Source organism: Leptonotus elevatus, chromosome 1, assembly GCF_054856555.1.
Source record: "Leptonotus elevatus isolate MCC_2025b chromosome 1, RoL_Lele_1.0, whole genome shotgun sequence".
NCBI lineage: Eukaryota > Metazoa > Chordata > Actinopteri > Syngnathiformes > Syngnathidae > Leptonotus > Leptonotus elevatus.
In genome coordinates this window covers 48616912-48640911 of record NC_141239.1, presented here as the reverse complement: position 1 = coordinate 48640911, position 24000 = coordinate 48616912, and the positions used below count along the sequence as shown (strand labels likewise).

Here is a 24000-nt window from a genome sequence, read left to right as displayed (position 1 = left end):
GGCATGCTGGGAAAAACTCACATATATTCATATTATCTATACTCTTTTGCAAACACTGGGCTCCAAACATTACATTTTTCAAATATGATTCTGAGATAAAAGATATAATATAATATAATTACCTTCATTCGGCGAATATGCATTATTGTCCTTGCTTGCTTCAGACTTACTTTGCGATCGATTTCCTCTGATAGATTTCTTCATATTCAAACTGTGGATTATCATTTTCAAACTCATCCTGTCAATTGGAGTGTAGGCCGATACCCCACAACCTTTTTAATTTCGTTTTTAAGTTTGATTTTAATTTTCTAACTCGTCTACATTGGTTAAATTCTTAAACATAAACTCCCTCATTTGACAAAGATCCACTGATTTTTTCAAACATGTCAAGATAAAGGGAGGACAAAATAGAGACCTCATGACTCAAAAGACGTCATAAATAACTCAACCCTCTAAATCAGGCTATGAGATAAACAAAAGAGCTACAAAACACTATAAAACTGAGCATAAGCAGATACAACTTAAGACACTAATATATGATGACTTTGGGGCCATAAAAATAGAGGTAACCATATTACTCTAATTCACACAAAATATTTCTGGGCTTTATAAATCACAGTGCTATAAAAAAAAATAAAAAATCTAATTTAGCCATCAAACTCTCAGTTAGTCTTTTACTCGTTACTACTCATTCTATTCTGTTATTTATTTTATACTATAGCTGCAGCTGGACGAAGTCCAAAAAAGTTCCTCACGGGAAAAATAAAAATATATCATATCATAACATATTAATAAAATTCCCATTGTACCAATTCAGAAACTGATTCTCCCAAAAATATAGGCAAAAATTTAGTAGGCTATAGATTGAAATAAATTTTCTCAATCCCTCATTTCAAATTTACATATGTCGTTTTCAATTTTCTGAAATATCTTGCCATAGATCACAGTTCCCCACTCAACACATTAAAAATGCCTTGCATATCACTATGTAGCATTTTACTGAATGGATCACATCTCATTCCGACCACCAACTTTCTCAGTCCAGACCCCAGCAAAAGGCAGGACGGCAGCTGTTGTCAATGTTCAGTCCTGGCCAGCATGGCGGCTGCTGTGGCAGCAATGTTCAGAGCAGGCATTTAGATTTCCTCTGGATGCAAAACAGCCATAGGGGAGAAGTCACTAGAATGAGGCGTATACACAGTCACTGGGCATTGAGGAATTTGAACATCATGTTTTTCTTAGGCACAGGACGAGAAGACTGTTGCTCTGCGGCTTTTGACCTTTGATCTCTGCCACATCCATTCAGACGCTGTCTGCAATGTGGATCCGATGACACACAGTCTTTCTGAGAGCTCACCTGATCAAAAAATGCACATTCGTTGATACAATGCTTTAAAAATGCCAGACTGAGGATATGGGATCATAGCAAGACAGTTCACTCCCTGCTTTCTCAAAAATGTTTCGTAAAAAACACAGCCTCTTTATTCATTTCTTTTTCTTTTTTTTCTTTTTTTTCTCAATACCCCTTCAAATAGCTACTAGCCATACAACGTATCAGCAGCTGGGGCGCATCAGTGAAGGCCATCAAACCCTCATCGCCTTGGAACTCAAACATCAGTTTCTGAAATGACACACTCAGAAAAAAAAACAAATATTAAAAATCATTATCAACATGTCAATTCCAAAAACATTCATAACTCCTTATTCAACTATCTTACTTCCAGCCACAGCTATAAAGATGTAGGCATAATTATATCAACTCTCAAACAAAATGCCATTATTTTATCATTACTCTTTATTCATTTATCCCGAAAAGGGAAAGTTAACAAATTAACCATCGTCATCAATCATTAAAGTGTAAAGATTTATTAGCTCAGTCACTAAAAAAAAATAAAAAATAAAAAATAAAAAATAAAAATAAAACACTAATTTAATATTATTTTTTCAAAAACTCAACAATATCTTTCAAATACTATTACTTATTTTATATTGTTTATCATTCCTCTCTTACCATTTTGACAAAAAAAGAGTCCCATTACGAGGACACATTATGCTCACAGCGCACAGCTCAGCCCCCACCTTTTTTTATTCTAACCTAGAAACGGGGGGGGGGGGGGAGGAATCTTAACATTATAAATCGCAAAACCTATTTTATCATATTCCCATTAATAAAACAAATGCCACTATCACAACAGTATCATCTCACACAAAACAACACCAAACTTAGTTAAAATATTAAAGAAAAACAAACAAAATCCCCATATGCACATTTCTCACATACAAACCCCCACCTTTTTTTAAAAGCTAGGTCACACACTCAAATGCATACGCACACACTCTTCAGTCATTATAAAAAAATAAATAAACGGTGTTATTCCTTCAATTCGTTGTCTACAAATCTTATAGCATTTAAACCGCAGCTTCGTACGGTAATTTCAATAAACGGGTTAACTTTAAACAAAGCACCCGTAAACAGCTCCAAAAATACTGGAGTCATTTTAGCATCAAATTCAGCCTTTTTTCATTACCAACAAAGAAAATACAAAAGTCTGACATACCATTTTGTCCAGCGAAAGCTTTGTATACAATCGATCCATAGTTCGTTTTTTCATTGTTCATCGACGCTTTTATTTTTCGCTGAACCGGAAGCGCATTCAGGACAAACCATTCTGTATCCGGGTCGAAATCGCCTCCATTTTGTTTATAGTTTTTGATGTATACATTCAGTTTTAATACAGTGACGTCTCACTTTTAATATTAATAGTTCAATATGTTAACACATATGGCCACACACAGACAGACATAAGAATTACGTGACCTCTCGTTTATACACAGCGGTTACCCAATCCCGCTGAGCTAAACTGTTCTCCATACATTGCAAAATTTCTGCAAGGCGCTCATTTTCAAAATAAAATGTCACGTACCATCGAATTTAACCGTAGAACAAAAGGAATTCATACGGTAATCCTGACCCCAAAACTACAAAAATAGGAACGCCAAAACTGAAATAAAATCTTTCACGTAATCTCTCGATTGCAAATACAGTGATACAAAAATCCAATCATCGCTGTAATCAACCTGGACCCCTTTCTGTTCAATTTCAAACAGGCGCTTTTTCAAATAAAAGACATATTACGTGTAGAGAACTTTCACACCAAGAGCCATGAACAATTATGTTACTTGTCCTCAAATCCGGCCAAAACTGCTTAAAAAACAGAAGCGCGTACCATAATCTTCGCGATCCTTAGTAAACAAGAAGGACTTGTTACGTCATCCGGCAAACCCTTTTATTCAATATATATTATGGTCTAAGGATTCTTCATAGCGTTGACGAAAAACAAAACAAATCAAAAAATTAACCGCTATTTCTTCCTGTACAAAAAAAGCTTCATCACTTCGAGTCTGCATCACGTCACCTTCAAATGCACCACTCCACGACGTGTTTAGTTCAATATCGTCGAAATTATCACAACTCACAATAGAACGACATCAAACTACACTCGTTCACACAGATCTCTTTTAAAATTTAGACAATTTTGGAAGACGAAAAAACCAGCTGCAGCGGACCAGACAGACAAAATTTCTTCTACGTGGATAAAGATCTCCACTTACCGGAATTAATATGGCGCCAGAAATTCCGCCCGTCAGGGAACGCCGCAGCCTGCTCAACGTCAACAACACCATCCGTTTGGTTCAACGGAGGAGACCATTCGTTATAATTCAGCGTCGGCGGTCACCATTTGTTAGAGTCGACAATATTAAGTATTGTACTCTTTGCGTGTTCAATTAACTGAATGGTGAGATTCTGTTGAAGAAGTTCCTTTGCAAAGGTTTTAATTACCAGAAGCTTCTGGTCCACATAGACAAACCATCCAAGCGATGTCTCTGTTCAAATGTGATCGCCTCTCTCCAGCTCACATCGTTATTTATTCACAAAAAGGGTTCAGAAAAAGGTCAGCCCACAACACACCTGGTTACAACTGAATACAAGAGAATCCGTTCCCATGGGTATAAATCAGATTAGAAAAAATACAATAATAATAAGCCTGACTCCCTTCCGACACAGCAAAATCCCCGGAACCTCCCTTTAGATTACGAATGAATAGACAGACCCGTTGCTCTTTCTCATGAAAGTAACACAGATAAGAATATAGGTCTATTCATACAGCCATACTAAATTAACATAATTATAAACGGCTAAAATATAATTTAAAACTAAAAAACAATGTTAATAACTCATCACTAGCTACTTGCTAGCAGACAGCCACACGCTAAACTGACAGGATGAGAGCTGAAAATGCTGTCAAAATGCTTTTTCCACCCCAATCTGGGACGAGTGTAATCTTTAAAAGAGTCAACTGTGGGCTTTTTCTCGGCTTACGGCCATACTACCCTGAGAACGCCCGATCTCGTCCGATCTCGGAAGCTAAGCAGGGTCGGGCCTGGTTAGTACTTGGATGGGAGACCGCCTGGGAATACCAGGTGCTGTAAGCTTTTTTTTTTTTTTTTTTGCACCTCCGTCGCAAAAGTAAACTTTCACAAAATAATTCCAGTTTGCTAGCTACTTGCTAGCAGACAGCCACACGCTAAACTGACAGGATGAGAGCTGAAAATGCTGTCAAAATGCTTTTTCCACCCCAATCTGGGACGAGTGTAATCTTTAAAAGAGTCAACTGTGGGCTTTTTCTCGGCTTACGGCCATACTACCCTGAGAACGCCCGATCTCGTCCGATCTCGGAAGCTAAGCAGGGTCGGGCCTGGTTAGTACTTGGATGGGAGACCGCCTGGGAATACCAGGTGCTGTAAGCTTTTTTTTCTTTTTCTTTTTGCACCTCCGTCGCAAAAGTAAACTTTCACAAAATAATTCCAGTTTGCTAGCTACTTGCTAGCAGACAGCCACACGCTAAACTGACAGGATGAGAGCTGAAAATGCTGTCAAAATGCTTTCTCCACCCCAATCTGGGACGAGTGTAATCTTTAAAAGAGTCAACTGTGGGCTTTTTCTCGGCTTACGGCCATACTACCCTGAGAACGCCCGATCTCGTCCGATCTCGGAAGCTAAGCAGGGTCGGGCCTGGTTAGTACTTGGATGGGAGACCGCCTGGGAATACCAGGTGCTGTAAGCTTTTTTTTTTTTTTTTTTGCACCTCCGTCGCAAAAGTAAACTTTCACAAAATAATTCCAGTTTGCTAGCTACTTGCTAGCAGACAGCCACACGCTAAACTGACAGGATGAGAGCTGAAAATGTTGTCAAAATGCTTTTTCCACCCAAAGTTGGGACGAGTGTAATCTTTAAAAGAGTCAACTGTGGGCTTTTTCTCGGCTTACGGCCATACTACCCTGAGAACGCCCGATCTCGTCCGATCTCGGAAGCTAAGCAGGGTCGGGCCTGGTTAGTACTTGGATGGGAGACCGCCTGGGAATACCAGGTGCTGTAACCTTTTTTTTTTTTTTTTTTTTTTTTTTGCACCTCCGTCGCAAAAGTAAACTTTCACAAAATAATTCCAGTTTCCTAGCTACTTGCTAGCAGACAGCCACACGCTAAACTGACAGGATGAGAGCTGAAAATGCTGTCAAAATGCTTTTTCCACCCCAATCTGGGACGAGTGTAATCTTTAAAAGAGTCAACTGTGGGCTTTTTCTCGGCTTACGGCCATACTACCCTGAGAACGCCCAGGTGTGGTTGATTGGTCACAGCTGAGTTGATTGTTCCGTTTTGTGTCAGTGGAGCTGTGTGCTCCTTATTATGTGGTTTAGTGTTCTTTCTTTGTCTGTTTTTGAATTTGTTTTGTTTATTTGTGTTAGTTTTCAGATTCTACTCCTCCCAGCTTTCTTGGCTGTGGAGGAGGGTTTCTTTTTTCCCCCTGAGCGGTTTTGCTTTGTTTGAACTTAGAATATGGATGTGACATTTGCTGGGCCCAGCACGTCTGGAATGGAGAACGGAAGTTTTGCTGGCAGGAAGGCTGGCGGTGATGTAGGTGTGGATAAAAATCAAGGTAATATGAGTGTGACAAATAAGCGAAAGGTGAGTTTTGATAAAGAATTGACAGTGTTTTTGGAACTCGAGGGTGGTGTAGGTCTGTCTCCGCTGGCCCTACTAAGGGCTGCTAAAGAAGTCTGTGGTACGATTCTGGCCTGTCGGATGATTACGAAAGAGAGATTCGAAATGACTGTGGCATCCCAGGCGGCTAAAGAAAAATTACTCGATGGGTTTAGGATCGGGGATACTAGGGTTCATGGGAGGGATATTAGTGTTGACGAACTTGTTGTCTCTTTCATGGGCCTGCCAGCCTATATTGAGGATGAGGAAATTCTGCAGAAGCTCCTCGACTGGGGTGTTTTGGCCGTGTCCGAGGTGAGGAGACGAATGTGGCCAGGGACAAACATCGCTGACGGAACGAGGTTCGTTAAGGTCCGATTTACTGACCAGGTGCGTTCTCTACCGTATTCTGTAAGGTTTAACACTGCGGGGGGGCCTGAATATTTTAGGGTCATTCATGACAGGCAAGTGAAGGTGTGCAGGGGGTGTCTCCAGCCTGACCATGTGTTGCGTGAATGCCCGGATTTTTGCTGCAGACGGTGTGGGGCCCAAGGCCATTATGCGCGTGAGTGTGCAGAGCCCAGGGCCGCTAAATGTAAGTACTGTCATCAGTCCCCCTCTGTATGTGGGTGCTCTGGCCACCCCGCCTCTGACCCAGAGGAAGTGGGTGGGAGTCCCCCACCTACGGCTGACGTAGAGCACGGCCCTGGATCGAGGGAGGTCCTGTTTGATCAGGATGCGGAACCGGGTATACCTGACCCGGTGGCATTGGCGCCTGTGGTGGGGGGGGCTGGTGAAATGTCTCACAGTCCTGCCCCCGAGCGGGGGGGGGGGGGGGGGGGGCAGTATCCTAACCAACCTCTAATGTCGTGGTGGCGGAGGCTGGACCGGGGAGGGGGATGGGTGTGGATCTGGTTTCACACTTTACCCCTGAAGCGGGGGAGATGGTACGAAAGTCAGGCCAGACTCCTAAGTCTCAGCGCTCGAGGGCGGGCAGCAGGGGTCGGGCGCCGCTTAGGCAGCCACTTCCTAGGAGTAGTGACAGGTCTAGATCACTGACCGGGAGGGGCGGGTCGAAACATGTCGACGAGTACTGTGAGTCCCAGCCTGGTAGTGATCGGCGGTCGGGGCTGCAAGGTGAAGATCCCGTTTCATGCGGCACTGCCCGTTCTGAGTCTGCCACTGTAAATGCCACAACTGTTCCCATGGGTGTCATTTCCCAAGGGAATGAGGTTGCTCCGACAAAAATTAATAAGAAGTGTAAACGGTAGTCTGGTGTCAGGTTGATGGATCAACTTCCCTTTTTTCTCCTTCCAAATGACGTTTTCCCTAGTCTCCATTAATGCTCGGAGCTTGAGGAATGGGGTAAAGATGCACAGTGTGTTTCACAACACCACCTGGGACGTGCTGTGCATCCAGGAGACGTGGTGGGAGGCGGAGCATCTTCGCATAGTAGAGGCTATGAACATTGGTGACTTGTACTGTGCTTTGGGCTCTGCAAACTCCCGTGGTGTGGCTGTCTTAGTCAAGCCGGGTGTTTTTGGCGTGTCTTCTTTAGTGCATGAGGACCCTCATGGTCGTTTTATCGTGATTGATTTGCAGCGTGGCTCCACTAAATTCCGCCTTATAAATATCTACGCGCCTAGTGAGGAGATGGAGAGGAAAACCTTCTTCAGTTCTGTTTTCCCTTATGTTACAGATTCCTCTATTTTGATCGGTGACTTTAATATCGCTCTGTCAAAAATCGATCTCGGTCCGAACAACACCTTTAAGAATGATGTCAGTAGAGGCTATTTAATTGATGCTGCAGTGGCTGCTGATCTGTCCGAAGTCTGGAGAGGTCTTAACCCCCTAAAAAGGGATTATTCCCGGCGTCAGGTGGTGCGGGGGGTCCTCCTCCAGTCTCGGATAGATCTGTGCTATGTTTCAAGTGCTTTATGGAAGTATATTGGGGGTAGCTCCTATGCATGTGTGGGCTGGAGCGATCACTCCCTCTTTTCTGTTACCCTAGACTTCCTGGGTGGTAAGAGGAATGGGGGGGTCTGGGTTTTTAATAATATGCTGCTTGCCGACCCCGCCTTTGTAAATAGGATGGAGCACTTTTTTGATTGTCTGGATGGTGAAATGGAAATGTGTGATTCTTTGGTTGATTGGTGGGAACAGGCAAAGTTTAGAATTAAAAAGCTGTGCCTCCGTTATAGTAAGCAGAGGAGGTGGGAGGAGTCCATCAGGGAGCGAACTGTCCGGAGCAAACTCCAAGGACTTGCCGCTACCTCTGGTATAGGTCCGGTAGACCCTGAGTATCTGGAACTGCAGGAGGAGCTCAGGAACATACAGGTTAGTCGGGCTAGGGGGGCGGCACTTAGATCCAAGGCCCAGTATGCGGTAGAGGGGGAGCGCTCCACAGCTTTCTTTTTTGGCTTGGAAAAGTCCAGGCAGAGCAAGCTATATTTGGACGGCCTGTTGGACGAATCAGGTAAACTTCATAGTGATTTGGATGAAATTCTGGATATTGTAGGTAGGTTTTATTCCGATTTATTTGATGGTGAAAGGATCAACGAAGTAAGCTGTAGTAAGGCACTAGGTGCGCTTGATGTGTCTCTTAGCTCTAGTGACGCTGACAGCTGTGACCTGCCTATTTCCTTAGTAGAGGTTTTAGCAGCAATTAGGGGTCTCAATGCCTGTAAAAGTCCAGGAGAGGATGGTTTGAGTGCAGAGTTTTATAGTGCTTTTGCTCACAGGTTAGCCCCGATTCTCCATACTCTCTTTAGCGATTTTGAGAGAGAGGGTCGAGTTTCGGACTCCTTTTCTCTGAGCATTGTGACTTTGGTTTTTAAGAAGGGTGATAAGCGGTGCCTGGCCAATTACAGACCAATAAGTCTTCTTAACACTGATTACAAAATATTGGCAAAAGTATTGGCGCATAGGTTGAAAGGTGTGATTGGTAAAGTGGTTGCAGGTACACAGGCGTATTGTGTCCCGGGGCGGGACATTTCTGACACAATACTCTCCTTAAAGTATTTGTTGAAGGAGATGCATGTCTCTGGTGGGATTCACGTTTCAGTGGATTTCAGTAAAGCATTTGATAGAGTCGAGCATTGTTTTCTTTACCGCGTTTTGGAGAAATTTGGTTTTAAAAATGGTTTTGTAAACTGGATTAAGCTTTTGTATTCCAGTGCGGTTAGCCGTGTAAAATGTAATGGACTCCTGTCGGATAGCTTCCCTTTGCGGAGGTCGGTAAGGCAGGGGTGTCCTTTGAGTGCACTTCTCTATAGCATAGTGGCCGAGCCTTTGGCCGCTATGCTCAAGAGGGACGGGGCTGTGCATGGAATCGTGAGTCCATCTGGTAGGGAATATAAGATTTTTCAATATGCGGATGATACCAATTTGGTTTTGCGCGATGTGGGGAGCCTCAATGTGGCTCTCCACATCCTAAATGTCTATTGCCTTGCCTCAGGAGCAAAGATCAATTTTGATAAGACGTCTGTGTCCTACTGCGGAGGCATTGTGGCCCCACCGAATGTTTGGGGCGTCAGGGACGCAGGGGATTCTTACAGGGTTCTTGGTGTGCCCTTGGGTAGGGATGAGGTGACCTGTCGTGATTGTTTGTGGGCTGGCCTGTATAGTAGTGTGTGTACCCGAATGAATCTATGGAAAACGCGTGGTCTTCACTTGAAAGGTAGGGTGTTGGTTGTTAATGCACTGTGTTTGTCTAAGCTAGTTCATGCTCTTACTGTGTATGACTTGCCGGGGGTGTTTGCAAATAAATTTAGCGTTGCTGTCAGTAAATTTATCTGTCGGCGAGAGAGTGCACCTGTGGCACATAATGTTTTGGTTGGTCAGTATGATCGGGGAGGGCTTAAACTGATCGACTTGGTGGTTAGGAAGCATGCTCTGCGTCTCAAATTGATTAAAAAGTTCCTCGACACCAGATTCGATGCGGCGTGGAAGGACTTTTTTGCATCGCAGGTTGAAAAGTTGGGTGAGTATGGTGTTTATAATTTGTGTATGCTTCCCCAGAGGACTGCCCTGGATCTGGTCCCGCCTTTTGAGAGGGAAGTGTTCGAGGCGTGGGCTAGACTTCGGCCGTTTGTAGTGGCGGCCCCTTGCTCCTTGTGGCAGCTAGGGCAAATGCCTTTACGTTTTAATCCTGACATGCTCTCTGATCCTCCTGGGAGGAGGGAGAGCATGTTCAGCGGGTTTTTTGAAAGGGCAGGTATAAAACGGGTTGGGCAGTTGTTAGATTTTGAAGGTGGGGTCGATGTGGATTTTATCAGGGGTAGTTTTAGTAGGGCGGGTCTTAGGTTTAGGAGGACCGAAGTGGTGAGAAAGGTGAGTGATATACAGATGTGTATCTTGAGAAGGTGGGGCACACTCTATGAGAGAGCACAGCCAGTTCAGGAAGCATATGAGGGAGGGATTGGCGGTGAGTCGCCCCTTATTTTCGTTTGGGTTAAGGGGGAGAGGTTGATGGGATTGGCAGAGACACCGACTCGTGCTTTATATCGCTTGCTGTTGACCCAGGTAGTTAGGCGCCCCACTGCTGAACATAGGTGGTCACAAACATTCCCTGAGCGAGATACTGCATCAATTTGGGCAAATGTTTATAATTGGTATACCCCACCCCAAGTTAGTAATTTTGCTTTTAAATTGAGACATCGACTCGTTTTTACATGTCTTATGTTGCACAGCATTCAACCTGACAGGTTTAGTCGGAATTGTCCAGTGTGCGGAGAAGTTCCAGAAGATTTGCTCCACCTCATGTTCCGGTGTCCGGTGGTGCGGCGCTTCTGGACCCGGCTGCAGGACCTCCTCGTCAGGAGATTGGGACTGAGACTCCCACCACCGGCGGTCGATGTGGAGGACATGGACGAGCCCTGGTTCCTGTTTTTCGGGCCCATCTGTCGGGATGTCCGGAGAGCTGATTCGACTGACAGAATCAACTGGGAGGCTCTTCATCTATGCCTGTCCTTCGGGAGATATGCTGTTTACCTGGTGCGCAACATACACCTCTATGACGCCAGGACTGCTGACCACTGGGCTGTCTTTGCGAGACTTTTGGCAGCCCATATCCGCCATCTCCATGCTGTCAGAGAGCACGAGTTTGTCAACACTTTTTTCCAACGTAATGATTTATTTTCTTTGGATACATGTGGACACCCCAAGCTGAACATTTGATGACTTCCCGCCCTCTGGTGGTTTGCCCCCAAACCTCGGCGAATTTCCCCTGTCATTATTATAACATTTAGTTTTGGTTACCTTTTGATGGTTTTAAATTGTGCCTAATTTGACAATGTTTTTGGTGGGATTGAAAATGAGTGTATTATTTCTGTGTTGAATTTTTATAATAAAAAAGAAAAAAAAAAAAAGAACGCCCGATCTCGTCCGATCTCGGAAGCTAAGCAGGGTCGGGCCTGGTTAGTACTTGGATGGGAGACCGCCTGGGAATACCAGGTGCTGTAAGCTTTTTTTTTTTTTTTTTGCACCTCCGTCGCAAAAGTAAACTTTCACAAAATAATTCCAGTTTGCTAGCTACTTGCTAGCAGACAGCCACACGCTAAACTGACAGGATGAGAGCTGAAAATGCTGTCAAAATGCTTTTTCCACCCCAAGTTGGGACGAGTGTAATCTTTAAAAGAGTCAACTGTGGGCTTCTTCTCGGCTTACGGCCATACTACCCTGAGAACGCCCGATCTCGTCCGATCTCGGAAGCTAAGCAGGGTCGGGCCTGGTTAGTACTTGGATGGGAGATCGCCTGGGAATACCAGGTGCTGTAAGCTTTTTTTTTCGTTTTTTTTGCACCTCCGTCGCAAAAGTAAACTTTCACAAAATAATTTCAGTTTGCTAGCTACTTGCTAGCAGACAGCCACACGCTAAACTGACAGGATGAGAGCTGAAAATGCTGTCAAAATGCTTTTTCCACCCCAAGTTGGGACGAGTGTAATCTTTAAAAGAGTCAACTGTGGGCTTTTTCTCGGTTTACGGCCATACTACCCTGAGAACGCCCGATCTCGTCCGATCTCGGAAGCTAAGCAGGGTCGGGCCTGGTTAGTACTTGGATGGGAGACCGCCTGGGAATACCAGGTGCTGTAAGCATTTTTTTTTTTTTTTTGCACCTCCGTCGCAAAAGTAAACTTTCACAAAATAATTCCAGTTTGCTAGCTACTTGCTAGCAGACAGCCACACGCTAAACTGACAGGATGAGAGCTGAAAATGCTGTCAAAATGCTTTTTCCACCCCAATCTGGGACGAGTGTAATCTTTAAAAGAGTCAACTGTGGGCTTTTTCTCGGCTTACGGCCATACTACCCTGAGAACGCCCGATCTCGTCCGATCTCGGAAGCTAAGCAGGGTCGGGCCTGGTTAGTACTTGGATGGGAGACCGCCTGGGAATACCAGGTGCTGTAAGCTTTTTTTTTTTTTTTTTTTGCACCTCCGTCGCAAAAGTAAACTTTCACAAAATAATTCCAGTTTGCTAGCTACTTGCTAGCAGACAGCAACACGCTAAACTGACAGGATGAGAGCTGAAAATGCTGTCAAAATGCTTTTTCCCCCCCAATCTGGGACGAGTGTAATCTTTAAAAGAGTCAACTGTGGGCTTTTTCTCAGCTTACGGCCATACTACCCTGAGAACGCCCGATCTCGTCCGATCTCGGAAGCTAAGCAGGGTCGGGCCTGGTTAGTACTTGGATGGGAGATCGCCTGGGAATACCAGGTGCTGTAAGCTTTTTTTTTCTTTTTTTTTGCACCTCCGTCGCAAAAGTAAACTTTCACAAAATAATTCCAGTTTGCTAGCTACTTGCTAGCAGACAGCCACACGCTAAACTGACAGGATGAGAGCTGAAAATGCTGTCAAAATGCTTTTTCCACCCCAAGTTGGGACGAGTGTAATCTTTAAAAGAGTCAACTGTGGGCTTTTTCTCGGCTTACGGCCATACTACCCTGAGAACGCCCAGGTGTGGTTGATTGGTCACAGCTGAGTTGATTGTTCCGTTTTGGGTCAGTGGAGCTGTGTGCTCCTGATTATGTGGTTTAGTGTTCTTTCTTTGTCTGTTTTTGAATTTGTTTTGTTTATTTGTGTTAGTTTTCAGGTTCTACTCCTCCCAGCTTTCTTGGCTGTGGAGGAGGGTTTCTTTTTTCCCCCTGAGCGACTTTGCTTTGTTTGAACTGAGAATATGGATGTGACATTTGCTGGGCCCAGCACGTCTGGAATGGAGAACGGAAGTTTTGCTGGCAGGAAGGCTGGCGGTGATGTAGGTGTGGATAAAAATCAAGGTAATATGAGTGTGACAAATAAGCGAAAGGTGAGTTTTGATAAAGAATTGACAGTGTTTTTGGAACTTGAGGGTGGTGTAGGTCTGTCTCCGTTGGCCCTACTAAAAGCTACTAAAGAAGTCTGTGGTACGATTCTGGCCTGTCGGATGATTACGAAAGAGAGATTCGAAATGACTGTGGCATCCCAGGCGGCTAAAGAAAAATTACTCGATGGGTTTAGGATCGGGGAAACTAGGGTTCATGGGAGGGATATTAGTGTTGACGAACTTGTTGTCTCTTTCATGGGCCTGCCAGCCTATATTGAGGATGAGGAAATTCTGCAGAAGCTCCTCGACTGGGGTGTTTCGGCCGTGTCCGAGGTGAGGAGACGAATGTGGCCAGGGACAAACATCGCTGACGGAACGAGGTTCGTTAAGGTCCGATTTACTGACCAGGTGCGTTCTCTACCGTATTCTGTAAGGTTTAACACTGCGGGGGGGCCTGAATATTTTAGGGTCATTCATGACAGGCAAGTGAAGGTGTGCAGGGGGTGTCTCCAGCCTGACCATGTGTTGCGTGAATGCCCGGATTTTTGCTGCAGACGGTGTGGGGCCCAAGGCCATTATGCGCGTGAGTGTGCAGAGCCCAGGGCCGCTAAATGTAAGTACTGTCATCAGTCCCCCTCTGTATGTGGGTGCTCTGGCCACCCCGCCTCTGACCCAGAGGAAGTGGGTGGGAGTCCCCCTGCTACGGCTGACGTAGAGCACGGCCCTGGATCGAGGGAGGTCCTGTTTGATCAGGATGCGGAACCGGGTATACCTGACCCGGTGGCATTGGCGCCTGTGGTGGGGGGGGCTGGTGAAATGTCTCACAGTCCTGCCCCCGAGCAGGGGGGGGGGGGGGGGCAGTATCCTGCCCAACCTCTAATGTCGTGGTGGCGGAGGCTGGACCGGGGAGGGGGATGGGTGTGGATCTGGTTTCACACCTTACCCCTGAAGCGGGGGAGATGGTACGAAAGTCAGGCCAGACTCCTAAGTCTCAGCGCTCGAGGGCGGGCAGCAGGGGTCGGGCGCCGCTTAGGCAGCCACTTCCTAGGAGTAGTGACAGGTCTAGATCACTGACCGGGAGGGGCGGGTCGAAACATGTCGACGAGTACTGTGAGTCCCAGCCTGGTAGTGATCGGCGGTCGGGGCTGCAAGGTGAAGATCCCGTTTCATGCGGCACTGCCCGTTCTGAGTCTGCCACTGTAAATGCCACAACTGTTCCCATGGGTGTCATTTCCCAAGGGAATGAGGTTGCTCCGACAAAAATTAATAAGAAGTGTAAACGGTAGTCTGGTGTCAGGTTGATGGATCAACTTCCCTTTTTCTCTTTCAAAATGACGTTTTCCCTAGTCTCCATTAATGCTCGGAGCTTGAGGAATGGGGTAAAGATGCACAGTGTGTTTCACAACACCACCTGGGATGTGCTGTGCATCCAGGAGACGTGGTGGGAGGCGGAGCATCTTTGCATATTAGAGGCTATGAACATTGGTGACTTGTACTGTGCTTTGGGCTCTGCAAACTCCCGTGGTGTGGCTGTCTTAGTCAAGCCGGGTGTTTTTGGCGTGTCTTCTTTAGTGCATGAGGACCCACATGGTCGTTTTATCGTGATTGATTTGCAGCGTGGCTCCACTAAATTCCGCCTTATAAATATCTACGCGCCTAGTGAGGAGATGGAGAGGAAAACCTTCTTCAGTTCTGTTTTCCCTTATGTTACAGATTCCTCTATTTTGATCGGTGACTTTAATATCGCTCTGTCAAAAATCGATCTCGGTCCGAACAACACCTTTAAGAATGATGTCAGTAGAGGCTATTTAATTGATGCTGCAGTGGCTGCTGATCTGTCCGAAGTCTGGAGAGGTCTTAACCCCCTAAAAAGGGATTATTCCCGGCGTCAGGTGGTGCGGGGGGTCCTCCTCCAGTCTCGGATAGATCTGTGCTATGTTTCAAGTGCTTTATGGAAGTATATTGGGGGTAGCTCCTATGCATGTGTGGGCTGGAGCGATCACTCCCTCTTTTCTGTTACCCTAGACTTCCTGGGTGGTAAGAGGAATGGGGGGGTCTGGGTTTTTAATAATATGCTGCTTGCCGACCCCGCCTTTGTAAATAGGATGGAGCACTTTTTTGATTGTCTGGATGGTGAAATGGAAATGTGTGATTCTTTGGTTGATTGGTGGGAACAGGCAAAGTTTAGAATTAAAAAGCTGTGCCTCCGTTATAGTAAGCAGAGGAGGTGGGAGGAGTCCATCAGGGAGCGAACTGTCCGGAGCAAACTCCAAGGACTTGCCGCTACCTCTGGTATAGGTCCGGTAGACCCTGAGTATCTGGAACTGCAGGAGGAGCTCAGGAACATACAGGTTAGTCGGGCTAGGGGGGCGGCACTTAGATCCAAGGCCCAGTATGCGGTAGAGGGGGAGCGCTCCACAGCTTTCTTTTTTGGCTTGGAAAAGTCCAGGCAGAGCAAGCTATATTTGGATGGCCTGTTGGACGAATCAGGTAAACTTCATAGTGATTTGGATGAAATTCTGGATATTGTAGGTAGGTTTTATTCCGATTTATTTGATGGTGAAAGGATCAACGAAGTAAGCTGTAGTCAGGCACTAGGTGCGCTTGATGTGTCTCTTAGCTCTAGTGACGCTGACAGCTGTGACCTGCCTATTTCCTTGGTAGAGGTTTTAGCAGCAATTAGGGGTCTCAATGCCTGTAAAAGTCCAGGAGAGGATGGTTTGAGTGCAGAGTTTTATAGTGCTTTTGCTCACAGGTTAGCCCCGATTCTCCATACTCTCTTTAGCGATTTTGAGAGAGAGGGTCGAGTTTCGGACTCCTTTTCTCTGAGCATTGTGACTTTGGTTTTTAAGAAGGGTGATAAGCGGTGCCTGGCCAATTACAGACCAATAAGTCTTCTTAACACTGATTACAAAATATTGGCAAAAGTATTGGCGCATAGGTTGAAAGGTGTGATTGGTAAAGTGGTTGCAGGTACACAGGCGTATTGTGTCCCGGGGCGGGACATTTCTGACACAATACTCTCCTTAAAGTATTTGTTGAAGGAGATGCATGTCTCTGGTGGGATTCACGTTTCAGTGGATTTCAGTAAAGCATTTGATAGAGTCGAGCATTGTTTTCTTTACCGCGTTTTGGAGAAATTTGGTTTTAAAAATGGTTTTGTAAACTGGATTAAGCTTTTGTATTCCAGTGCGGTTAGCCGTGTAAAATGTAATGGACTCCTGTCGGATAGCTTCCCTTTGCGGAGGTCGGTAAGGCAGGGGTGTCCTTTGAGTGCACTTCTCTATAGCATAGTGGCCGAGCCTTTGGCCGCTATGCTCAAGAGGGACGGGGCTGTGCATGGAATCGTGAGTCCATCTGGTAGGGAATATAAGATTTTTCAATATGCTGATGATACCAATTTGGTTTTGCGCGATGTGGGGAGCCTCAATGTGGCTCTCCACATCCTAAATGTCTATTGCCTTGCCTCAGGAGCAAAGATCAATTTTGATAAGACGTCTGTGTCCTACTGCGGAGGCATTGTGGCCCCACCGAATGTTTGGGGCGTCAGGGACGCAGGGGATTCTTACAGGGTTCTTGGTGTGCCCTTGGGTAGGGATGAGGTGACCTGTCGTGATTGTTTGTGGGCTGGCCTGTATAGTAGTGTGTGTACCCGAATGAATCTATGGAAAACGCGTGGTCTTCACTTGAAAGGTAGGGTGTTGGTTGTTAATGCACTGTGTTTGTCTAAGCTAGTTCATGCTCTTACTGTGTATGACTTGCCGGGGGTGTTTGCAAATAAATTTAGCGTTGCTGTCAGTAAATTTATCTGGCGGCGAGAGAGTGCACCTGTGGCACATAATGTTTTGGTTGGTCAGTATGATCGGGGAGGGCTTAAACTGATCGACTTGGTGGTTAGGAAGCATGCTCTGCGTCTCAAATTGATTAAAAAGTTCCTCGACACCAGATTCGATGCGGCGTGGAAGGACTTTTTTGCATCGCAGGTTGAAAAGTTGGGTGAGTATGGTGTTTATAATTTGTGTATGCTTCCCCAGAGGACTGCCCTGGATCTGGTCCCGCCTTTTGAGAGGGAAGTGTTCGAGGCGTGGGCTAGACTTCGGCCGTTTGTAGTGGCGGCCCCTTGCTCCTTGTGGCAGCTAGGGCAAATGCCTTTACGTTTTAATCCTGACATGCTCTCTGATCCTCCTGGGAGGAGGGAGAGCATGTTCAGCGGGTTTTTTGAAAGGGCAGGTATAAAACGGGTTGGGCAGTTGTTAGATTTTGAAGGTGGGGTCGATGTGGATTTTATCAGGGGTAGTTTTAGTAGGGCGGGTCTTAGGTTTAGGAGGACCGAAGTGGTGAGAAAGGTGAGTGATATACAGATGTGTATCTTGAGAAGGTGGGGCACACTCTATGAGAGAGCACAGCCAGTTCAGGAAGCATATGAGGGAGGGATTGGCGGTGAGTCGCCCCTTATTTTCGTTTGGGTTAAGGGGGAGAGGTTGATGGGATTGGCAGAGACACCGACTCGTGCTTTATATCGCTTGCTGTTGACCCAGGTAGTTAGGCGCCCCACTGCTGAACATAGGTGGTCACAAACATTCCCTGAGCGAGATACTGCATCAATTTGGGCAAATGTTTATAATTGGTATACCCCACCCCAAGTTAGTAATTTTGCTTTTAAATTGAGACATCGACTCGTTTTTACATGTCTTATGTTGCACAGCATTCAACCTGACAGGTTTAGTCGGAATTGTCCAGTGTGCGGAGGAGTTCCAGAAGATTTGCTCCACCTCATGTTCCGGTGTCCGGTGGTGCGGCGCTTCTGGACCCGGCTGCAGGACCTCCTCGTCAGGAGATTGGGACTGAGACTCCCACCACCGGCGGTCGATGTGGAGGACATGGACGAGCCCTGGTTCCTGTTTTTCGGGCCCATCTGTCGGGATGTCCGGAGAGCTGATTCGACTGACAGAATCAACTGGGAGGCTCTTCATCTATGCCTGTCCTTCGGGAGACATGCTGTTTACCTGGTGCGCAACATACACCTCTATGACGCCAGGACTGCTGACCACTGGGCTGTCTTTGCGAGACTTTTGGCAGCCCATATCCGCCATCTCCATGCTGTCAGAGAGCACGAGTTTGTCAACACTTTTTTCCAACGTAATGATTTATTTTCTTTGGATACATGTGGACACCCCAAGCTGAACATTTGAGGACTTCCCGCCCTCTGGTGGTTTGCCCCCAAACCTCGGCGAATTTCCCCTGTCATTATTATAACATTTAGTTTTGGTTACCTTTTGATGGTTTTAAATTGTGCCTAATTTGACAATGTTTTTGGTGGGATTGAAAATGAGTGTATTATTTCTGTGTTGAATTTTTATAATAAAAAAGAAAAAAAAAAAAAGAACGCCCGATCTCGTCCGATCTCGGAAGCTAAGCAGGGTCGGGCCTGGTTAGTACTTGGATGGGAGACCGCCTGGGAATACCAGGTGCTGTAAGCTTTTTTTTTTTTTTTTTGCACCTCCGTCGCAAAAGTAAACTTTCACAAAATAATTCCAGTTTGCTAGCTACTTGCTAGCAGACAGCCACACGCTAAACTGACAGGATGAGAGCTGAAAATGCTGTCAAAATGCTTTTTCCACCCCAAGTTGGGACGACTGTAATCTTTAAAAGAGTCAACTGTGGGCTTTTTCTCGGCTTACGGCCATACTACCCTGAGAACGCCCGATCTCGTCCGATCTCGGAAGCTAAGCAGGGTCGGGCCTGGTTAGTACTTGGATGGGAGACCGCCTGGGAATACCAGGTGCTGTAAGCTTTTTTTTTTTTTTTTTTGCACCTCCGTCGCAAAAGTAAACTTTCACAAAATAATTCCAGTTTGCTAGCTACTTGCTAGCAGACAGCCACACGCTAAACTGACAGGATGAGAGCTGAAAATGCTGTCAAAATGCTTTTTCCACCCCAATCTGGGACGAGTGTAATCTTTAAAAGAGTCAACTGTGGGCTTTTTCTCGGCTTACGGCCATACTGCCCTGAGAACGCCCAGGTGTGGTTGATTGGTCACAGCTGAGTTGATTGTTCCGTTTTGTGTCAGTGGAGCTGTGTGCTCCTTATTATGTGGTTTAGTGTTCTTTCTTTGTCTGTTTTTGAATTTGTTTTGTTTATTTGTGTTAGTTTTCAGATTCTACTCCTCCCAGCTTTCTTGGCTGTGGAGGAGGGTTTCTTTTTTCCCCCTGAGCGGTTTTGCTTTGTTTGAACTTAGAATATGGATGTGACATTTGCTGGGCCCAGCACGTCTGGAATGGAGAACGGAAGTTTTGCTGGCAAGAAGGCTGGCGGTGATGTAGGTGTGGATAAAAATCAAGGTAATATGAGTGTGACAAATAAGCGAAAGGTGAGTTTTGATAAAGAATTGACAGTGTTTTTGGAACTCGAGGGTGGTGTAGGTCTGTCTCCGCTGGCCCTACTAAGGGCTACTAAAGAAGTCTGTGGTACGATTCTGGCCTGTCGGATGATTACGAAAGAGAGATTCGAAATGACTGTGGCATCCCGGGCGGCTAAAGAAAAATTACTCGATGGGTTTAGGATCGGGGATACTAGGGTTCATGGGAGGGATATTAGTGTTGACGAACTTGTTGTCTCTTTCATGGGCCTGCCAGCCTATATTGAGGATGAGGAAATTCTGCAGAAGCTCCTCGACTGGGGTGTTTCGGCCGTGTCCGAGGTGAGGAGACGAATGTGGCCAGGGACAAACATCGCTGACGGAACGAGGTTCGTTAAGGTCCGATTTACTGACCAGGTGCGTTCTCTACCGTATTCTGTAAGGTTTAACACTGCGGGGGGGCCTGAATATTTTAGGGTCATTCATGACAGGCAAGTGAAGGTGTGCAGGGGGTGTCTCCAGCCTGACCATGTGTTGCGTGAATGCCCGGATTTTTGCTGCAGACGGTGTGGGGCCCAAGGCCATTATGCGCGTGAGTGTGCAGAGCCCAGGGCCGCTAAATGTAAGTACTGTCATCAGTCCCCCTCTGTATGTGGGTGCTCTGGCCACCCCGCCTCTGACCCAGAGGAAGTGGGTGGGAGTCCCCCACCTACGGCTGACGTAGAGCACGGCCCTGGATCGAGGGAGGTCCTGTTTGATCAGGATGCGGAACCGGGTATACCTGACCCGGTGGCATTGGCGCCTGTGGTGGGGGGGGCTGGTGAAATGTCTCACAGTCCTGCCCCCGAGCAGGGGGGGGGGGGGGGGGGCAGTATCCTGCCCAACCTCTAATGTCGTGGTGGCGGAGGCTGGACCGGGGAGGGGGATGGGTGTGGATCTGGTTTCACACCTTACCCCTGAAGCGGGGGAGATGGTACGAAAGTCAGGCCAGACTCCTAAGTCTCAGCGCTCGAGGGCGGGCAGCAGGGGTCGGGCGCCGCTTAGGCAGCCACTGCCTAAGAGTAGTGACAGGTCTAGATCACTGACCGGGAGGGGCGGGTCGAAACATGTCGACGAGTACTGTGAGTCCCAGCCTGGTAGTGATCGGAACGCCCGATCTCGTCCGATCTCGGAAGCTAAGCAGGGTCGGGCCTGGTTAGTACTTGGATGGGAGACCGCCTGGGAATACCAGGTGCTGTAAGCTTTTTTTTTTTTTTTTTTGCACCTCCGTCGCAAAAGTAAACTTTCACAAAAGAATTCCAGTTTGCTAGCTACTTGCTAGCAGACAGCCACACGCTAAACTGACAGGATGAGAGCTGAAAATGCTGTCAAAATGCTTTTTCCACCCCAATCTGGGACGAGTGTAATCTTTAAAAGAGTCAACTGTGGGCTTTTTCTCGGCTTACGGCCATACTACCCTGAGAACGCCCGATCTCGTCCGATCTCGGAAGCTAAGCAGGGTCGGGCCTGGTTAGTACTTGGATGGGAGACCGCCTGGGAATACCAGGTGCTGTAAGCTTTTTTTTTTTTTTTTGCACCTCCGTCGCAAAAGTAAACTTTCACAAAATAATTCCAGTTTGCTAGCTACTTGCTAGCAGACAGCCACACGCTAAACTGACAGGATGAGAGCTGAAAATGCTGTCAAAATGCTTTTTCCACCCCAATCTGGGACGAGTGTAATCTTTAAAAGAGTCAACTGTGGGCTTTTTCTCGGCTTACGGCCATACTACCCTGAGAACGCCCGATCTCGTCTGATCTCGGAAGCTAAGCAGGGTCGGGCCTGGTTAGTACTTGGATGGGAGACCGCCTGGGAATACCAGGTGCTGTAAGCTTTTTTTTTGCTTTTTTTTTTGCACCTCCGTCGCAAAAGTAAACTTTCACAAAATAATTCCAGTTTGCTAGCTACTTGCTAGCAGACAGCCACACGCTAAACTGACAGGATGAGAGCTGAAAATGCTGTCAAAATGCTTTTTCCACCCCAAGTTGGGACGAGTGTAATCTTTAAAAGAGTCAACTGTGGGCTTTTTTCTCGGCTTACGGCCATACTACCCTGAGAACGCCCGATCTCGTCCGATCTCGGAAGCTAAGCAGGGTCGGGCCTGGTTAGTACTTGGATGGGAGACCGCCTGGGAATACCAGGTGCTGTAAGGTTTTTTTTTTTTTTTTTTGCACCTCCGTCGCAAAAGTAAACTTTCACAAAATAATTCCAGTTTGCTAGCTACTTGCTAGCAGACAGCCACACGCTAAACTGACAGGATGAGAGCTGAAAATGCTGTCAAAATGCTTTTTCCACCCCAATCTGGGACGAGTGTAATCTTTAAAAGAGTCAACTGTGGGCTTTTTCTCGGCTTACGGCCATACTACCCTGAGAACGCCCGATCTCGTCCGATCTCGGAAGCTAAGCAGGGTCGGGCCTGGTTAGTACTTGGATGGGAGACCGCCTGGGAATACCAGGTGCTGTAAGCTATTTATTTATTTTTTTGCACCTCCGTCGCAAAAGTAAACTTTCACAAAATAATTCCAGTTTGCTAGCTACTTGCTAGCAGACAGCCACACGCTAAACTGACAGGATGAGAGCTGAAAATGCTGTCAAAATGCTTTTTCCACCCCAATCTGGGACGAGTGTAATCTTTGAAAGAGTCAACTGTGGGCTTTTTCTCGGCTTACGGCCATACTACCCTGAGAACGCTCGATCTCGTCCGATCTCGGAAGCTAAGCAGGGTTGGGCCTGGTTAGTACTTGGATGGGAGACCGCCTGGGAATACCAGGTGCTGTAAGCTTTTTTTTTTTTTTTTGCACCTCCGTCGCAAAAGTAAACTTTCACAAAATAATTCCAGTTTGCTAGCTACTTGCTAGCAGACAGCCACACGCTAAACTGACAGGATGAGAGCTGAAAATGCTGTCAAAATGCTTTTTCCACCCCAATCTGGGACGAGTGTAATCTTTAAAAGAGTCAACGGCCATACTACCCTGAGAACGCCCGATCTCGTCCGATCTTGGAAGCTAAGCAGGGTCGGGCCTGGTTAGTACTTGGATGGGAGACCGCCTGGGAATACCAGGTGCTGTAAGCTTTTTTTTTTTTTTTTGCACCTCCGTCGCAAAAGTAAACTTTCACAAAATAATTCCAGTTTGCTAGCTACTTGCTAGCAGACAGCCACACGCTAAACTGACAGGATGAGAGCTGAAAATGCTGTCAAAATGCTTTTTCCACCCCAATCTGGGACGAGTGTAATCTTTAAAAGAGTCAACTGTGGGCTTTTTCTCGGCTTACGGCCATACTACCCTGAGAACGCCCGATCTCGTCTGATCTCGGAAGCTAAGCAGGGTCGGGCCTGGTTAGTACTTGGATGGGAGACCGCCTGGGAATACCAGGTGCTGTAAGCTTTTTTTTTTCTTTTTTTTTTGCACCTCCGTCGCAAAAGTAAACTTTCACAAAATAATTCCAGTTTGCTAGCTACTTGCTAGCAGACAGCCACACGCTAAACTGACAGGATGAGAGCTGAAAATGCTGTCAAAATGCTTTTTCCACCCCAAGTTCGGACGAGTGTAATCTTTAAAAGAGTCAACTGTGGACTTTTTCTCGGCTTACGGCCATACTACCCTGAGAACGCCTGATCTCGTCCGATCTCGGAAGCTAAGCAGGGTCGGGCCTGGTTAGTACTTGGATGGGAGACCGCCTGGGAATACCAGGTGCTGTAAGCTTTTTTTTTTTTTTTTTTGCACCTCCGTCGCAAAAGTAAACTTTCACAAAAGAATTCCAGTTTGCTAGCTACTTGCTAGCAGACAGCCACACGCTAAACTGACAGGATGAGAGCTGAAAATTCTGTCAAAATGCTTTTTCCACCCCAAGTTGGGACGAGTGTAATCTTTAAAAGAGTCAACTGTGGGCTTTTTCTCGGCTTACGGCCATACTACCCTGAGAACGCCGGATCTCGTCCGATCTCGGAAGCTAAGCAGGGTCGGGCCTGGTTAGTACTTGGATGGGAGACCGCCTGGGAATACCAGGTGCTGTAAGCTTTTTTTTTTTTTTTTTTGCACCTCCGTCGCAAAAGTAAACTTTCACAAAATAATTCCAGTTTGCTAGCTACTTGCTAGCAGACAGCCACACGCTAAACTGACAGGATGAGAGCTGAAAATGCTGTCAAAATGCTTTTTCCACCCCAATCTGGGACGAGTGTAATCTTTAAAAGAGTCAACTGTGGGCTTTTTCTCGGCTTACGGCCATACTACCCTGAGAACGCCCGATCTCGTCCGATCTCGGAA

At 46.4% G+C, this 24000-nt stretch overlaps 1 protein-coding gene and 19 non-coding genes across 20 annotated transcripts in view; all 20 read left to right on the top strand.

Annotated features, from left to right (window-relative positions):
• Positions 1 to 4375: 4375 nt before the first annotated feature.
• On the top strand, positions 4376 to 4494 carry LOC147183306 (5S ribosomal RNA). The gene has a single exon (XR_015093730.1). It is a non-coding gene; the product is annotated as a 5S ribosomal RNA (ribosomal RNA).
• A 196-nt stretch (positions 4495 to 4690) lies between these two features.
• Positions 4691 to 4809, top strand: LOC147183305 (5S ribosomal RNA). Its single transcript, XR_015093728.1, has one exon. It is a non-coding gene; the product is annotated as a 5S ribosomal RNA (ribosomal RNA).
• Positions 4810 to 5007: 198 nt separating this feature from the next.
• On the top strand, positions 5008 to 5126 carry LOC147183304 (5S ribosomal RNA). The gene has a single exon (XR_015093727.1). It is a non-coding gene; the product is annotated as a 5S ribosomal RNA (ribosomal RNA).
• A 196-nt stretch (positions 5127 to 5322) lies between these two features.
• LOC147183303 (5S ribosomal RNA) lies at positions 5323 to 5441 on the top strand. The gene has a single exon (XR_015091994.1). It is a non-coding gene; the product is annotated as a 5S ribosomal RNA (ribosomal RNA).
• Positions 5442 to 11701: 6260 nt separating this feature from the next.
• Positions 11702 to 11820, top strand: LOC147183302 (5S ribosomal RNA). Its single transcript, XR_015091753.1, has one exon. It is a non-coding gene; the product is annotated as a 5S ribosomal RNA (ribosomal RNA).
• A 197-nt stretch (positions 11821 to 12017) lies between these two features.
• LOC147183301 (5S ribosomal RNA) lies at positions 12018 to 12136 on the top strand. Its single transcript, XR_015091628.1, has one exon. It is a non-coding gene; the product is annotated as a 5S ribosomal RNA (ribosomal RNA).
• Positions 12137 to 12331: 195 nt separating this feature from the next.
• LOC147183300 (5S ribosomal RNA) lies at positions 12332 to 12450 on the top strand. Its single transcript, XR_015093726.1, has one exon. It is a non-coding gene; the product is annotated as a 5S ribosomal RNA (ribosomal RNA).
• A 197-nt stretch (positions 12451 to 12647) lies between these two features.
• On the top strand, positions 12648 to 12766 carry LOC147183299 (5S ribosomal RNA). The gene has a single exon (XR_015091751.1). It is a non-coding gene; the product is annotated as a 5S ribosomal RNA (ribosomal RNA).
• Positions 12767 to 16654: 3888 nt separating this feature from the next.
• On the top strand, positions 16655 to 20422 carry LOC147183297 (uncharacterized). Its single transcript, XM_086082677.1, has 3 exons — positions 16655 to 18479; positions 19976 to 20040; positions 20303 to 20422. Exons 1-3 carry the CDS (start codon positions 16655 to 16657, stop codon positions 20420 to 20422), a joined length of 2010 nt encoding a protein of 669 aa, XP_085938803.1.
• Positions 19016 to 19134, top strand: LOC147183298 (5S ribosomal RNA). Its single transcript, XR_015093725.1, has one exon. It is a non-coding gene; the product is annotated as a 5S ribosomal RNA (ribosomal RNA).
• Positions 20423 to 21137: 715 nt separating the features above from the next.
• On the top strand, positions 21138 to 21256 carry LOC147183296 (5S ribosomal RNA). The gene has a single exon (XR_015093724.1). It is a non-coding gene; the product is annotated as a 5S ribosomal RNA (ribosomal RNA).
• Positions 21257 to 21450: 194 nt separating this feature from the next.
• On the top strand, positions 21451 to 21569 carry LOC147183295 (5S ribosomal RNA). The gene has a single exon (XR_015091428.1). It is a non-coding gene; the product is annotated as a 5S ribosomal RNA (ribosomal RNA).
• A 200-nt stretch (positions 21570 to 21769) lies between these two features.
• On the top strand, positions 21770 to 21888 carry LOC147183294 (5S ribosomal RNA). The gene has a single exon (XR_015091842.1). It is a non-coding gene; the product is annotated as a 5S ribosomal RNA (ribosomal RNA).
• Positions 21889 to 22084: 196 nt separating this feature from the next.
• On the top strand, positions 22085 to 22203 carry LOC147183293 (5S ribosomal RNA). The gene has a single exon (XR_015093723.1). It is a non-coding gene; the product is annotated as a 5S ribosomal RNA (ribosomal RNA).
• Positions 22204 to 22398: 195 nt separating this feature from the next.
• LOC147183292 (5S ribosomal RNA) lies at positions 22399 to 22517 on the top strand. Its single transcript, XR_015091597.1, has one exon. It is a non-coding gene; the product is annotated as a 5S ribosomal RNA (ribosomal RNA).
• A 172-nt stretch (positions 22518 to 22689) lies between these two features.
• Positions 22690 to 22808, top strand: LOC147183291 (5S ribosomal RNA). The gene has a single exon (XR_015093318.1). It is a non-coding gene; the product is annotated as a 5S ribosomal RNA (ribosomal RNA).
• A 194-nt stretch (positions 22809 to 23002) lies between these two features.
• LOC147183290 (5S ribosomal RNA) lies at positions 23003 to 23121 on the top strand. The gene has a single exon (XR_015091427.1). It is a non-coding gene; the product is annotated as a 5S ribosomal RNA (ribosomal RNA).
• Positions 23122 to 23320: 199 nt separating this feature from the next.
• On the top strand, positions 23321 to 23439 carry LOC147183289 (5S ribosomal RNA). The gene has a single exon (XR_015091684.1). It is a non-coding gene; the product is annotated as a 5S ribosomal RNA (ribosomal RNA).
• A 196-nt stretch (positions 23440 to 23635) lies between these two features.
• On the top strand, positions 23636 to 23754 carry LOC147183288 (5S ribosomal RNA). The gene has a single exon (XR_015092101.1). It is a non-coding gene; the product is annotated as a 5S ribosomal RNA (ribosomal RNA).
• A 196-nt stretch (positions 23755 to 23950) lies between these two features.
• Positions 23951 to 24000, top strand: part of LOC147183287 (5S ribosomal RNA) — a 119-nt gene continuing 69 nt past the window's right edge. Inside the window, exon 1 of the ribosomal RNA XR_015093722.1 lies at positions 23951 to 24000. This exon is cut by the window's right edge and continues 69 nt beyond it. This is a non-coding gene — a ribosomal RNA (5S ribosomal RNA).

Coding starts and splice junctions, on each gene's coding strand:
- LOC147183297 (XM_086082677.1), top strand. CDS start 16,655: ATGCTCAAGAGGGACGGGGCTGTGCATGGAATCGTGAGTCCATCTGGT. Junction 18,480..19,975: donor TGTCAACACTTTTTTCCAAC/GTAATGATTTAT, acceptor TGGGCCTGCCAG/CCTATATTGAGGATGAGGAA. Junction 20,041..20,302: donor GTGTTTCGGCCGTGTCCGAG/GTGAGGAGACGA, acceptor GTGAGTGTGCAG/AGCCCAGGGCCGCTAAATGT.